A 15,953-nucleotide genomic window follows, 5' to 3' on the forward strand; every position below is an offset into this window, starting at 1 on the left:
TTGGAGCTGATAACTAAGACTCAGCATAAATCAAACACCTTCTGGCGATTCAAATAATTTGTACAGTTGGGCATCATATGTTGAGAGGGGATGGAAGAATTCAGAGCAAGAAAGTATCATGCCTCAGTGCCCCAAAATGAAATGCTGCAGACTTGTCAAATTACATCTTCCCAGTGAAATGCTTATGCTGTGATTTACCAGCATTATTGTATAATACACAACAGATTTTTTACACTTAAATTAAGTACAACTGCAGCGTCCGACTTTTCCAAACAACTACTACCAATATTAAACGCACAATGTAATTTTTGCTTCAAGGGGTCTGTCAATCAAAACAGTTAAAACAAAAGAGTATTTTGATGAAATTGTGAAATAGTGTGGAGTTGTTGTCTTCATTATTAAACAACATCTTTGCCAATGAAAAATGTATCCGACATGACTCAGGCAAAACTCTTCACGGGTGAGGTACTGTTAAAGTGTTTAGTACCTTCTTCCCTCTATTGTTTCCTCCGTTTCCCCCGAAGCGACAGGCAACTGAATGAAACCTTTCATAAAATCACCTCGAGTAAAATTACAGATTTCTCTGGGGTCGAACATTGTTGGAAACTTTTGGGATAATCCAAGTACACAACTTAACAAAATATAAAACCAAAGGTGCAGTCATTTGTTCAACATTTGAATGTGGAAATGTTACATATTATATCTTTAAAATCATGTGAACTTATTTTATTTCCTCTCCAGCTCTGAGTGAAGCATTGCCTTCACTCTCCTGTGGTTATTTAACATAGCCAAAGCAAACAGTAAATCAGCTTGTGGTTCATTTGTGGATAACGTCGTGTGGAGACAACACCACAAACCACTCTATAGGCAGTTAATGGGTTTACTTGGCTGCTTCACACTTGTGGGACCTTGGGCCCTGCTGTTTGCTTTAGGCTCTGGCAATTTCCACCAGGCTGTGGAGGCTCTATGCATCAGTGCTGGCTTAACACAAAATGGCAGCCTGTTACAAAGGATGGGCACAGATAACGCTCGAGTTTATGTCAGGAAAAAATTTGATGCATGAATCTCAACCAAAGACTGCTACTCAGCTCAATGCCGGAAATTTGTTTTACTGGCTATTTGAAGTCTGAGTTGTAGTTTTACAGGGATAAAGCTGACATAGAGGAGTAGACAAAAATCATATTTCTAAATGATCTACTGTCAGCTCCTCGCCTCCTCTAATGAGTGACGAGAGCTAAAGGTACGCCGTTTATTAATCTGAAAGGTAAGACAAGCTTGATAAAAGGAAAGCTGAAGGCTGCAGAGTCAAAATGAGAAAATCGTCTTTGTGAGATCTTAGAAGTATTATCCAAGTAAGGAAGTCTTTTTTAATACATGGGACTGGTTTGTTCCACAATTTTATCTTGATCCTTGGAACACGACTAGGACAAATCCTCTCTTTAAAATCTGGACAGGGACTTGAAGACTTCTGTAGCAGAGTGCACAAAGATAAAATAATTTCTTGTGTAGCAAATGATCTTCTTAAAATGATTACTCTGCTCTTTTGTGTAAAAAGTTAAGATGTAACAGTGTAACACTTCTGCAGGAAAATACATAAAAAAAATATAAGGAGGAAAAAAAAGTTTAACAATGACATTTTCAACAACAATCTGACTCAGCCAGGAAAGTTATTATTTAATCATTATTACTTTAGTGAAAATGGCAGAGCAAAGCCATATGCAGTGTATGTTGCAGACCAAGAAATTAGAAAATAAGCCAAATTGCATTTGGCTCTGTGATGATTCAGCCTGAAACCAATCTGTCTAAGTTTTCAGTCGGGTAATTTGAAAACCAGAAATATGACTTTAAATAGCTAAGTATGTACTGTCTCACAGTGGCACTTCCATCAGGCATTACAGGGGGTGATTCAGGGACGTGGTCTGAAGTCTGGCTCTGAGAACTTGTGAAAGATAGAAAATAAGATGATTCATAACACTTCAACTGAGGAACAGAAAGCAGAACAATGGAAAAGGTTACTCGGTGTCTAACACATAGTAGACCTTGTACACAAAAGTACAGGCATTAAAGGACAGATTGTGTAAATAACTGTGGCATATAAAGAGTACAGGCGTGGGTTAAACATATAATGAGGGCATCAAAAACAGCTGTTAGACCTATCATGCTTTTTTTCGTTTCCCTCAGTGCGTTATATAGGTTTTTATGCATGTAAAAGGTCTTGAAAGTTAAAAAAGCCCGAAGTCCGCGCCAACAGGAGCTCCTCTCTCCGCAAGACAACACTGTCTGAAACACCTCGGCTTTAATTCCGTGACTACTTGACATCACACTACGTCAACATGTCACACATTTCTGCCTAGCGGCTAGCTTGGCACGTAAAAATGAAGCACAGCTGCTCTGTAGTTGACTGCACAGACCAGCACATGCTAAACGAGCGACCACAGCATTTCAGATTTTTGTAATCGTGAAGCCACAGGACGTCTTTCACAAAACGAGGGCCAGTACAAAGCTAAGCACATACCATCAGCACAAAAGTCTTCATCGCCTCACATCCGAACCTTTTTGAATGTAAGTGGATTAATTTTAACTTAATTTTTGATGGAAATTATGAATGTTCTTACATTAACTGGAAAACCATCTTATTACGAAAACATCTATTATGTAGTCAGCATGTTGCTCGGCTTATGTGGCTAGTCCCAGTCCGGGGCAATGTTGGACTAATGTTGTAATATTGAGAGACAGTCAAGGGAAACTGAACGTCAAGCCTCACTTGAAGCAAACCAAATAACAAGTAGTAGAATTGATGCCAGTAACTGTATTTTTGGTGTTGCTTTCTGTGTTTGTAATGTTATTGTATAGCTAGCTCAGATAGCGTTAGCTTTACTGCTATGCAAAGTCTGTTTTGCTCCTCACCGATGTCTGTGTGTGCTGTTGCTGTGCGCAAAGTTACTGGAAAGACATGCAGTGAAGGTAATGATATAGATACAGAACGACATACAGAGAGAGCGTTGCTGGTTCAGGCGTGTGTGAGCTGACCAATCAGAGCAGACTGAGCTTCTCGGGAGGGGGGCCTTAAAGAGACAGGAGCTAAAAAAGAGTGTTTCAGACAGAGGGAGAATACAGTGCTGCAGCACTGGACAGTATGAGAAAACCAATGCTGGTTTTGAGCACTAAAGCATGTAAACCTATTCTAGTAGTAACCCATAAAAAATTATGAATCTAAAAATGAGCATAATATGTCTCCTTTAAAATGCAAATGTGAACAGTCAGAGACGTGGAGAATAGTCTATGTGATACTGAGGCCGATATACAGTAATGTCTGTTAATTACAGGTAAGAGTAGGAGTTCTGTTTGTGTGGATGTGTTGATATGAGCAAAATTAAAAGGTAAAAGGTAAAAGGAGGTGAGGCTCTGGAGGTAAATTAAGCGAGGCGCAGCAACAGTTACACGTGGGTGGAGATGGGGTGATTCTAGGTTGGCCTGTTAGAATCAACCTAAATAACGAAGTGAAGAGGAAAAAAAACACTCCCTTTCTACCCTTCCTCATTAGCTATTTCCTCTTGCCTTGTTATTTATTAGTTTCCCTCTTAAAGTTCCTCATTAGACACTAATAAAGAAATAAGAAGAGGGATCACCTCCCTCAGACCCTAAGGAGGATGCAGCCCCAATGTAAGTCGGACATTGCTTCCCACTCAAAAAAGAAAACGCCTCCAAACCCTCCAGAGATAGCCTGTTCATAGTGGATTAATGTGCCTTTATAAAGTTGTCATGTCTGGTAGAGATTAAGGGGACCTGGTCCTCCCTCCCTCCCCACGCTGCACCACATCAGTCTAGCCCAGTGGAGCCCCCTGGTGCCACGAAGGCGGGACCAGAGGACCATGCCACCAAAAGTTTCTTCGAGAGTCAAACAGGGACTCCGATAAACTCAATACATGATACAATAATGATAAACGACAAGACAAGGAGTTTAAAATCAAATTAAAAGAGAACACAAAGTTAAATTAAAGTCAACATCTGGTGTTTCATGAGTTCTGACAAATTGCGTAAGAGTGAGTCTGTCTGATAAATATACTCCAGTAAAGATAAGGAGTTTGGTAAGGATAGCTTGTGGTTTCTGACTATATACAGAACAAGGCTGACGTTTCCCATTTGATTACAGAGCAGCTGAGGACACAACAGAAGAACTTTGAAACTGAAACTCTGAAATCCAAAGTAGGGCTGCATGATAATGGAAAAAAAACAATTGTACCATGTTGGTTTTTGGCGATATATATTACGATATAAAAAAATACAGGAATTTTCACCAGATAATTTGAGTGGCCCTATATGGAAATTAAATCATTCAAGAATAATTGTGGTGATTTTGAGGGAGTGCATTTCATCAGACAGGCCCAGCTTTGTCAGATAAATTCATCAAGACTAATTGTTATCAGAACAGCCATCTATCCCAGAGCAACCACCTATCCCAGAGCCATTAAATCACACTAAAATATGTAATATCAGACACTGCAGTCTTTCCTTTTGTATCACGCAGCAAAGAAGTTGGAGCATGAAATGAGTTCATTTGTGACTATTGCTCATGTGCACATTGCAATGCTGATGCTGAAACTATATATTCGGCAGCCCTAAACCAAACTGTCTGTCAGTTAGATACGTCCTCACATCTGCTTTTTATAATCAACGACAGAGTCTCATGTAGTAGTTGCATGTGATAAACACTACAGCATCCTGCTGACGCTTGACATCACGTCACCAACATCAAGGAGCACAGATTTAATATCTTGACACCAATCAAAACAGCTATAGAGGAAAACAGCCAGACATGGTTTCCTCCAGCTCACTGTTTAAACTCCATTGGCTAGTGTCATCACAATTACATTTACAACATTGGGCTGACACTCTTATCCAGTGTGACTTATAGTGCTGCTCAGTATTCATGATTAAACAAGACACCATCAGATAAAGTGAAGATGGACATTTGGCGACATTTGTGACCACTCTTGGGATGCATCTGTGATCCCATCACCCCACAGGACTTGATCAAGACATGTGCAGATGCCAACATCAGAAATGTCTGATATTAAGCTAATATCAGTCTAGTTTATCCGACTTCTTCAAACCAAATCCATGAGCCCCTGAATTAAAAAAATAATCCTCACTCATTATTTGTCAGTCAAACTCAGTCATACCTGGTACATCCCAAATTGACTTTTTAGCTCCAATTAGATTGTCAAAACTGGAATAATTGAGATGAATAATCCTCCACATTGTCTTCGGCTTATGAGTGATGGGATGTTCTGAATTGGGAGTAGAAATTTGCCACAGCGACTCAGAAATAAAGGATGGATGAAGTCATTAGAGGAGCTGTTAACAATATCGTATGAACCGGGCTCGGTCAGAGGCCAGCGTCCATTCAATCACTGCTTGAAATTGAACACCAACTCACATTCATTAAATGACAGCCGAATCGAGCAAATAACTCCTTGCATTCTTGTTTATTGGTCACCAGATGTCCGCCTGCCCCTACTGCATGTGAGGCAAATTAATTAAAATGACCAATCTGAACCGAGCTTTGTTTTTTACTGAATGAGTTGAACATTGCCAACTCCCAAAAGATGCAACAGCAACATTACAATCAATAATCTGTAAAAGCACTTTCAAGTCTATAAACAGTACACAAGCAAATACACATGATTCAGTGTCCAATTAAGCTAAAGTAGCATCTGTTAGGCCGTAGTGGAGGCACTGCAGTATGGTGACATCATACTGTCTTTATGACACAGGAGGTTTGAACACTAACAAGAACTGCAATATATCTTCTTCTATCCACCCACACCAAACTTCATGCTGATGTCAGTTTATATCCGTCAATTGAGTGCACCCAGTGGACTTAAGCCCAGACCTGTTGTGAACTAATGAAAGGTATATCAACATACTGTGTACATGACTCGAGCTGTTTAATTAAAAATAAATTAGACACAAAGTTTGCATGACCATGTGAGTGTCTTTCCTAATGAGCAATGCTTTGTAGCTGCTATGAGCACAAGATCTGCCTGTATGCTGACAGCTACAAGCCTGCATGTTGGAATTTACACACAGAAAATTATTAAATATTCACATCCAGTGCCAAAGACCACCCTTGAACTGACAGGGGAAAAAATATATAGTAACACTTACTGTGCATGAACAAATATACTGTTAAGACAGTGTATAAACCTCCCATGTGTTGTATTGTGTACTCCAGTGGGCTGCCTGAACTAGCCTGCAGGTTTGGTTAATTTTCGTGTAGTTAATTTTCTTTTTGCATATAAACAAGTAAGCTCCTCTCATCTGTTTGGTGAGGAAACCCACTGTTGATTTGTCAGGAAATGCTGCTACATTGCTACAGCATCACATAATCACAGGTAGCCACAGGAAAACTGGGCTTACAAGCAATTAGAGCAGTGTTTAATTCCAACAAATTTTTCATTTCAACAGTTTCAGCTTCACAAGTTACACCCGTAGGCTTGATTAAACATTCACCACTGTCAGTTTTTAAAGTGGATTATGGCAAGATGTTCTCTCCAACAGAATGGTGCATATTGGATCTAGTTGCCTGCCAACGTTTGACTGAACAAATCCAATATGGGGTATCTAATGGTATAATAAATAGTGCTTAAAGTAGTGTAATACTTGAACAAACTTAGTCCACAGAAAACCATATGGAGGAAGAGAATTTTACATGTTTTTCAGAGTTGTATGGTGGAAGAGCTGCTTTAAATTACTCTTAATTGGCCAGACAATCATTGCCAGGTCCTCCTCCACCAACTTCTTGGTTTGCTTGTACTCTTTCACATTGGACAAAAAACCACCAACACCCACTAACATCTGGCTTTTGTCTTCAGTGTGAGGGTACAAATCGGCATTCATTCAAATGACTCTGCAGAGGCCAACAGGTGTTTTTTTTGCTCCAGGTCTGAGCAGTGGTGATTGAAACATGACATTCAGGTGGACACAGGGATTTTTTAGCCCACTTGTTGAGATTAAGGACACTGACATGTAAATATTTTTCCATCCATCTCTGCTCAGGCAGCGGCTGAACATTGTTCAGTTGGTGTTGAGTTTGAAAGAGACTGATATAAAAGATATGAAAAAACGTATACACTGTTACACTGCCACTGGTATTCATGTCAGCACCTGATCCATGCCAGCTGCCTGATCAGTATGAGCATAGGCATGTGCAACAGAGATAAGAAGGAAGCGAGATGGCTCACTCTTTAGCTAGTTCCATCATCAGCTCCAGAAAAAATTCAGATTGTCATTGACAAAGACTTTACAAAAAAATACTTACTTAAACTAGAGCCCGACCGATATGCAGTTTTTCGAGCCGATGCGGATAATTACGGAGTAAAGACTTGCAGTATCAATATATTGACCAATATACACACATTTTTAGCAGTGATCCCTCAAATGTAGTCATCACACTTGATTGAACACAATTTGTAATGAAGGCAGGATATGTTAAAGTGTAACATTCAACTATATTGTCTAATATGACACAAATGAACTGAATCTTCACTAGAAATGTAATGATTATTAATCACCCCAAACATTGTTTTCTGCACTGTGTTCTTTAAAAACAATGACTTTTTATATTGGCTGAAATCAACAACATATATGCCGACACTGATATATCTGTGATACGCCAATATAAACTGATAATATTGGCCAACCGATATATCAGTCAGGCTCTATTAAAAACAACTTTAAACATCTTCTTGATCGAGCAATGATGAGGTATATGATCTGCTGCTTCATACTGTCCCCTATTTTCCTGCACATTTGTGACGGGGAATGTGACACACTAGAAAAAACAACCCGCGTTTAAAAAAAATCTACATGTAAGGGCTAATTTTGTTGTAAAAATAGCAGCAATGTGTATTCTTATTGAGGTTATAGTGTAAATCACTGTTGCCAAAATAGTCTAATAGACATCGAGGACTAAAATAGGTCCCATTCCTCCTGAAACTGATTACTTCATATTATGAGCATTAATTTCTCTAACATGACTAAACCTTCTATATTAATTCTGCCTCACAGGAGTGTAAATCAGTAGACAATTAACAACAACAACACCAGAGCAGAGCTGCTCTTTGCTCATCTTTTGAAATTCAAGCACCGTCGACTAGAAAGTGCAGGTAGACAACACACTTTGATTCAAAATGAATGCATTGTCAGTGGACGTTTAAATCCATAAAAGCCATAATCAAGTGCAAGGTGTGCTGCACAAAAAAGGGAGTGTCTAGCCTCAATGGTATCCGTGTTGTCATGATTAATTCTACTGGAGTAAGGGCCTGAATGTGTTTTCTGTGAGCACAGTGTTCCTGATGGCCTTGCCAAGAAAATCTGCTGCTTAGTTTTAAGCTTTGAATCAGTAATGTTCAGACCTCATTTCACATCAGGAAATGGTTTGTTTGGGAAAAACAATAACACGGGGACCTACATAGATCAGAGAGGCCGTTCCCTTGCTGCTACACATTTAGGGTGGATGATAAATGGTTTATGTTTTGTGGGTATCAACTTGCGTCGCACAACATCAGACGGATTTCCAGTGATGATTTCAGGTACAAGAGGAAAAGGAAGACGACAAAAAAAAAAAAAAAAAAGCCATCTGAGCTGACATGATCTTTCAGTTTTTTTCTTTACATATCCAGAAAGCAAGAGGTGACACAAATGACATCAGTAATGTTGTATCAATACTGAATTATTAACAAGTTTGCCGCTCAACCCAGCATATTCTAACCTTACATCACAAAACATGCTGTCTGGGCTTGAATGTGCACAGAGTCACTGCTCTGTTGACTCAGTTGAATTGCTTGCCTAAGGCATCACTGCCTGGACACATACACATAATTACAAAAGGTCACTGTGCCTCCTGTCTTGTCAACAAAATCACTTCAAGATGACAAATTCTGGCTCAGGCTGAGCCAGACCTTTCTCAGATACCCTTGCCAATCAAGCGCCAGCAGGGCTGTCTGGGTAGCCTCAGGTGATTTCTAATTATATCTTTTACATGCCATGCTAAACAGGGCTAAGCATAACAATGAGCCATACGTTTGGTTGGAGGTGTGTTTTCTCTTCAAGGTTGAAGTAGCAGACAAAAGAGTCATTATCTCGTAACTTCTGACTATAAGCGGCTGAAAAACAGCGTTGTTAAAATTAGAATGAGATGATTTGATTTGATTTTAAAGAAAGGGTCCATGTCAAGCTCATAAGGTTCTTACTTTTGGCTGTGTACTACTTGAAAATGTTGACATTATTTTGTATCTTACTGTCCATTGCTGCAGCACTTCTATTCAGCGTCATCTGAGGGGTGTGTTCTTGCGCCTGTCTCTTTAAAGTCAGCCTCCCGAAAAGTCCAGTCTGCTCTCATTGATCAGCTCTGACAGGCCTGAGCAGGCACGGCCCACATTGTTTTTGCAATAGGTCTGCCGGTGTTTTTGCTGGGGGCATGGCTGAGGATGGTGACTGTGTAGTTGTGACATCACAACCTTATGGAAGTTTTGGATGCCTCGTTTAAAGGCACACTTTCTGAATGTGGGCTGTATGCATTTCTCTGTGGATTGAGCATTTTGACACAGTATCTATATAGCACCTAGACCTGCTTTCTAACCAAAAAAGAAATGGAAGTATCTCCTTCTACAATATGGGACTTTTCATATCACAATAAAGTGTTGAAGTGTATACTTACATGACACAAATGCGCATGGTGATACACAATGACATTAAACTGATGTTATCTGCCAAATGCCAGTTCACATCGAATGCCCTTCACACTATCTCAAAGTTCCTTTCCCACCGCATGCTCTGCAGACTTTCCTTCCAGTTCACTCACTATATGATGAAGTGGAAGTGGCTTTCACATCGCTCCCTGGCGGCCTTACTAAGGTACTATTAATCTATGGCTCTCCATATTGAATTCAGATCCGCTTTCCCCCAGCCACCACCTGGCCTGAAGTAAAGGCCAGAAGAGGACCCAGAGGACTGGACACTCTCTTATTATGAGCTGCACCAAGACACCTCTGGGTTTCTAAGCGCTTCCTCTGACAGTGACTGATGGCCAATTAACCATTTGGAGAAGAGTATTGATCACTTGGAGAACAGGATGGATCTGGAAACATCTCCTAACACATCACTACTCTCACTGTACAAAGTGAGCAGCCAGACAGCACATCATGTATACTAAAAACAAACATTACAAACAAAGAAAGCCCTTTCACACACATGTTATCTAAGACTGGCACACACCAAAACTGTCCACCATATGTTTCCTGATCAACAACAATGGGCGAAATCGTGGCCAAGAGATTCTGATGGAAAAATCTACAGCAGAGTGCCTTTTGGCAGCTCTATCTTCTCTTGTGATTGACTTGCGAAACATCAACCTTGACACGTCCCACTGTTCTTTGCTGAGGTGAAGTTTTTTCCAAGCAAGAGAACACAGTGGCATCCGGGGTTCAAGGTCAGCAATGGATGTTCTCTCTCTCTGTGAGAGAGAGAAAAAGACAATGGCCGAGGAAAAAGAACATTCGATTAGACCCTCCAGGAAAAGACTCTGTACTCAGCTCAACAAGCTCATTCTGACTTCTCATTGGTGGCCCTTGGATATATGAGGCTGAGTGCTGGCACATGATGGTTGGCAGCACAGATACACAACAGTAGAGACTGAGGGCAATCTGTCAATCTGTGGCCTTCTATGAATTATGGTCTTGGTTCCCACTGATCTGACTCACTGGATGCAAACTGCGGGTATAAGCATGCCATTGGCTGGCTATTTCAGGTGGCCAATTGCAGGATGCGTGTTACCATTTTCAAAATCCTTGCCACGACAGGAAACAAATACAGCAACCTACAGCAAGGTTGGCTACACCCTAATGTGGTCGCTAACAGTACAACCTAAACAAGCAAGCAGCCATTTCTTTTTCTTCTCTTGAAGAGATTTAGCCAGTCTAATGGCGGGACTCGCCACCCCACGTTTAAATATTCCACCAAAACAAGTTCACCCGACACTGTTTTGCAGGACCACCGTCACTGCATCCTGGGCATTGCCCAGCCCAAAGACTGTTGTGATTGGTTTAAAGAAATACCAACAAGCCTCAATGGTAGCAGCCAGACCTTCTTCAGCACTGACACATCGTGGTGGAGGTAGGTCTGGCAATTCGAGACTAGGTTCCCAACATAGGGTAATCTCATCCCACATCAGAGGCGAAAGGTCAATTTTATGCTACCTAGATAGAAAAGCACAGATAGTGACTACGTTGCACCACGTACCATGAAGGAAACAGCCCAACTCCAACCCCTAAGCGCTCTCACATAGACCTGAATCATAGAAATGGGGTAATTGAAACAAAAGGGCAGAGTTTGACAGAGATGTAGTGCCTTCGCTAGGCCTCTGCACAGACTGCAGAAAATAACACCCAACTCCTCCCCTCTGCAAGGTTCATCCTCCGTGTGTCCTCGGCAACGCCTGTGTCCTTCCAGTACTCCTTAAGATTGCCATTTGCAAATGATAAGCACAGGGACATAGCCTTCTGAAAGATAAGGTGCCTGGGCATTTGTCACCAAATGGCGCGTGCGCCTCCATTGTTTAAAGCTGACCTGTGTTGACATGCACTATTTACCTTTTATTCATTCATGCTGAACTATTATCTCTGTCTCCATTAATCACAGTAACTCTACCTGAAGAAATTACATTTTACAAGGTGTGGACAGAGGAGGATTCAGTTTGTCTGCATCCTTTTTTTTTTTTTTTTGACAAATTGAGGGAAAGTGAATTTAAAAAATGTAATACATTTGATCAGCTCTGTCTATCAAATAAGTAATTCCAAGTCTCTTTCACTGTGATGCTGTCCAATTCAAATTCAGGAAGTAGCATACAATACATAACAAGCATTTGTTCTCCTGAGGAGTGAAATCATTTTAATTTTTTTTCCCTACCCTTTTTTCTAAAGTGTATGTACCTCCTTGCATGATATATTCTGCATTTGTACATCACGCTAATTTACTGGGTGAGTATCAGCAGTCGACAAAATAAATAACTCTATATAATATTTCCCTCCCCTAGTGCCCAACTCTTCCCGTTGTCTGTGTCATTTGAATTCATCTCCCATGACTAGAGGGAACAAAAACTCTTTCTGGTAGTAAATTATCACTTCTCCGTAAAAGACCATATCCCTGCAAATACATGCCGATCATTTGCCATGCATTAGCTATGGGACAGAAATGAAGTGGTTTTAAATTCCTCTGACCAGAAGGCAATTTACCCCAATAAATTATGTTAATTTCAGCTTTCGCCCTCCTTATCGCATTCTTTAGTGAGTCAATGAGGAGAGACAAAACTGGCTGCGAGAAAGACGACTCTGGGATGATTCACATTAGAATGATGAGAGAGACGCCTGGCAAAAAAAAAAAAAAAAAAAAAGCCTTATATTACTGTACCAAGAAATGGGACTGGGCAAATTACTGTATTACGCAACAGATTTCAGCTTGTTGTCATTTAATGGCCATCTCCTTGCATCATCACAAGGTCTACACCCCGTGGAAATTGCTCTGAGGTGACTGTTCACACGAGTAGGAAGGTGCCTGATACCAAATCCCATGCTCCCTCGCTGAACCAGACAACAATTGCTTGGCAACGCTCTCATTGGGCAAAGGGAAAAACAAAGAAAAATCCAGGATTTTTATTCTTTCTGCATGGATAGCTGGGTTTTGCTGGTCTTTTTCTTGAGGAAGTAACAAGGGACTAACAACGGGCAACAGACTAACAGGAAAGTTTAGATAAATAGTAACAACAGAAACAACAGGAGTTGGAATAATCTGCAGACACAACAGCTAACACACACACAGCAGAAATGCATGTATGCAAATCCTTGTGGAAACACCCTCTCCATCACACATGCACAAACACACACACGCCTTGCATCCTGAAAACATCAAGTGGCGCGCACACGCATACAAAGGCAAAGCAGTACAGTTCTTTGTTCCTGAGGCTGAAAGCGTACCTACCCCCTCTGTCCGGCCCGTCAGATCACTCACAACACAGTGAAAGGGAAAGTGCTCGGCTAGCTCAAATCTAGATTGACAGGCCTACCTTTATTACTGACTGAGTTATGTTTCCCTGCAAAAAAGACAAGTCGGCTTTTGATACGGACGAATGCCGAGTCAGCGCCTTGCTTCTCTACAGAGGATAGCTCGCTGACTGATCTCAGCTGAGACTGTCCCAGCCCTGATGTAGAAAGAATTGGCTACCAAATTACCTTTCCGATCCATTTCTGGAACTCACTCTGTCCTATAAAAGTAGCCTGTAAGCTGTGATGGGAGCTTATGAGGATGCTTGTACTGACCTGATATATCATAGAAAGTGACAGTGAAACAGAGAGCGGGGTCTGCCTAGATATAGGATAAAAGTGACTTTACCTATATCCCTGTACTCAATTATTTTATGAACTGGCTCATTGCTAGTCAGGGTCACAGAAGGGCTGGGAGCCTTTCCCAGCATGCACTGAGTGAGAGGCAGGGAAACACCCTGGACAGAGCTCCTGTCTATCACAGAGCGAACAAAGACACAGACATTATTGCACCTGTGGGAGTCTTAAATTGACGTAATGACAGGAAAAACATGCAACCCTCCGCACAGAACAGAGGCAGCGAGCAACTTCTTGCTGTGAGGCATTCGACCCAACCACCACGTCACCCATATACCGTACACGAGCAGCCCAAACCAAATACATCAGATTCAACATGCATCACAAAATGACTTGTAAATACCACCGCACTGCTACTTACTTAGCTTGATATATGACGTCCCTGGAGCATGACTGTTTATTTAATCCTAATACATTCATAATTATACACTAATTAATGCAAGAGAAAAGCCCTCTTAATTCATCATCTCAGTGTCCTGGAGCAAGAGACACAATTACACCAACTTTAACATGTTTGCCTTCCGTCCAAAGCAAGGTTAACAGTTCGGAAACGAGAGCGACGAGAGGCAAATGATGTGTGAAACTCTCGTGTTTTGGATCCTCACCAGCTGCTTCCAGCTGTGTGGCATTGTGAGGGTGATATTTTAGCATCAGGCAGGATGAGTAAAGTGTACAAAAATAGTGAAAAGGCTGAACTGTGAAGTGGTGCATTATGGGCAAAAGGGCAATTGATTGCATTGATTGAATCTGATATAACTGGCCTGCCTGTGCTCCACAGTGACCTGATATATTAAGGGTCAACGGCCAGCACTCGGTCATGGTGGCATAGAAACTAAGCTGTATTATTGTTAACCCCACCATGATGAGGATATGTGATGTGTGAAGTAACAACTCCAGTCTGAATGTGCTTTCTGGCCACCTTAGCAGCTGAGGGGAAACTTATCTTCCACTGCCCTGTGATTGTTTTGTACATCACAGCACATTTGCATGCAATCGGGAGTGTCTGGCCAAGAAGGGGCTGCATCATAAAATGTAACTCATCAGTGCGAGTAGGTCGTCCACCAACTCCGTAAAGCTGTCACCATATACTGCAAATGCAGCAGGAATGAGTCCTGGTGGGAGAGAAACGTGGAGCTGAATGATCCTGCTCGCACCGACTCTGGATATACTGCTCGCCCAGTCACATAGCTCAAAAGATTTAATAACAGGATGATTAGCGGGGGTGATATCTTCTTATATTGGAATTAGACTCGCAGAAAAAAAACCGCAATAAAAGGTTGTTGATGTGACAGCGTGGAAAGAAGATACAGAGCACTGCGTTATTTTTTATTTTATTTAACTGTCCACGGGCCCGTCTGTTCAAACACCTCTTAAAGTGCAGGTGTAGCCCCCCCAACTTCCCTTCACGGCGGTGGGGATGAGACACACGCTGCACACCGCCGCTGCCTAAATCTTAACACACCAGCGGCAGAAGACAGCTGGACGACGGTAGCTGACATTTCCCTCAAGTTTTAACCTTGGTGGACACGTCAGAGGCTACACAAGAGCCTCGCATGTAACCTTGAAGGCGCAGGCTAGTTGACGAGTAGTTAGTGCCGGAACAATAAACCCCCAACAACGTGCTCCGTCAGCCGCGGCGACATGTCGGTGAGATGAAATAGAAAAAAACAGAAAAAACCCGCTAGCGAAGCAACTTCTCACTTGTAGCCTTTTAGTACGCACTTTTTTCCAACACACACACACACACACACACACACACACGTTAATTAACAGCTTCGTTAACAGAAAGCACACATGACAAGAGGCAGCTCAAACTCACCAGTGCAGGTGAAGCCAGCGAGGACGAGCCAGAGCACAAGGAGCGTAGCGCCGAACCCACAGCGGACAAAGGGGCCCAGAAGTGAGGGCATCTTCGTGGGTCTGTATCAGCTAAGTTTCGGGGGGAAAAGACACGGGAGCGGAGAAGAGATGCTGGCACGCTGGGCTTCTCACGGTCCGGAGAGTGTCCTCTGTAGCGCTAAACGCCTTTTTTTCACAACGCCCAAGTCCTTTTTTTTTGTGGTTGTTTTCTCTCCTCAACACATATCCTCCCGCCGTACCGTGGCCATCAGTATCCCGGTCGTGCGTCCTCGTTGCTCAGAACAACGCATCACAGGTGTGGTGGTGGTAAATAAACTGCTCCCTTGCTCGCCAGCCAGCCAGCCCAGCCGCGGGTTGACTGATGCTGTATTTGTCCACACACACACACGCGCGCACACACACACATATAAATATATATATATATATATATATATATAAAATAATAAGAAAAAAAAAAGCCGCTATCCGCTCACAACTCTCCCTCTCTCTCTCACCGGGCAGAGGAGGGAGGCAGTTTTCTGTTGTTTCCTGTCACTTTGCAGCCTTCCCGCGAAAGAACACCTTCTCCAAATGCGAAAATTGTAAGAATTGGCACCAGAGCAGGAACATCTGCTTGCACAGCAATGCTGGAGTGTT

General features: G+C 41.9%; 1 protein-coding gene across 4 annotated transcripts in view; it reads right to left on the reverse strand.

The window, feature by feature from the left end:
- The window catches only part of unc5a (unc-5 netrin receptor A), a 140,802-nt gene extending 125,089 nt beyond the window's left edge, over positions 1 to 15,713 (reverse strand). For all 4 annotated transcript variants that reach the window (XM_084353935.1, XM_084353934.1, XM_084353933.1 and 1 more), the window contains exon 1: positions 15,277 to 15,713. In XM_084353935.1, the coding sequence (XP_084210061.1) occupies positions 15,277 to 15,367 (91 nt within the window). In that variant the 5' untranslated portion in view covers positions 15,368 to 15,713. The remainder of the gene's footprint in view (positions 1 to 15,276) is intronic.
- Between the last annotated feature and the right edge of the window lie 240 nt (positions 15,714 to 15,953).

This window comes from Pagrus pagrus, assembly GCF_965226575.1.
Source record: "Pagrus pagrus genome assembly, chromosome: 5".
NCBI lineage: Eukaryota > Metazoa > Chordata > Actinopteri > Spariformes > Sparidae > Pagrus > Pagrus pagrus.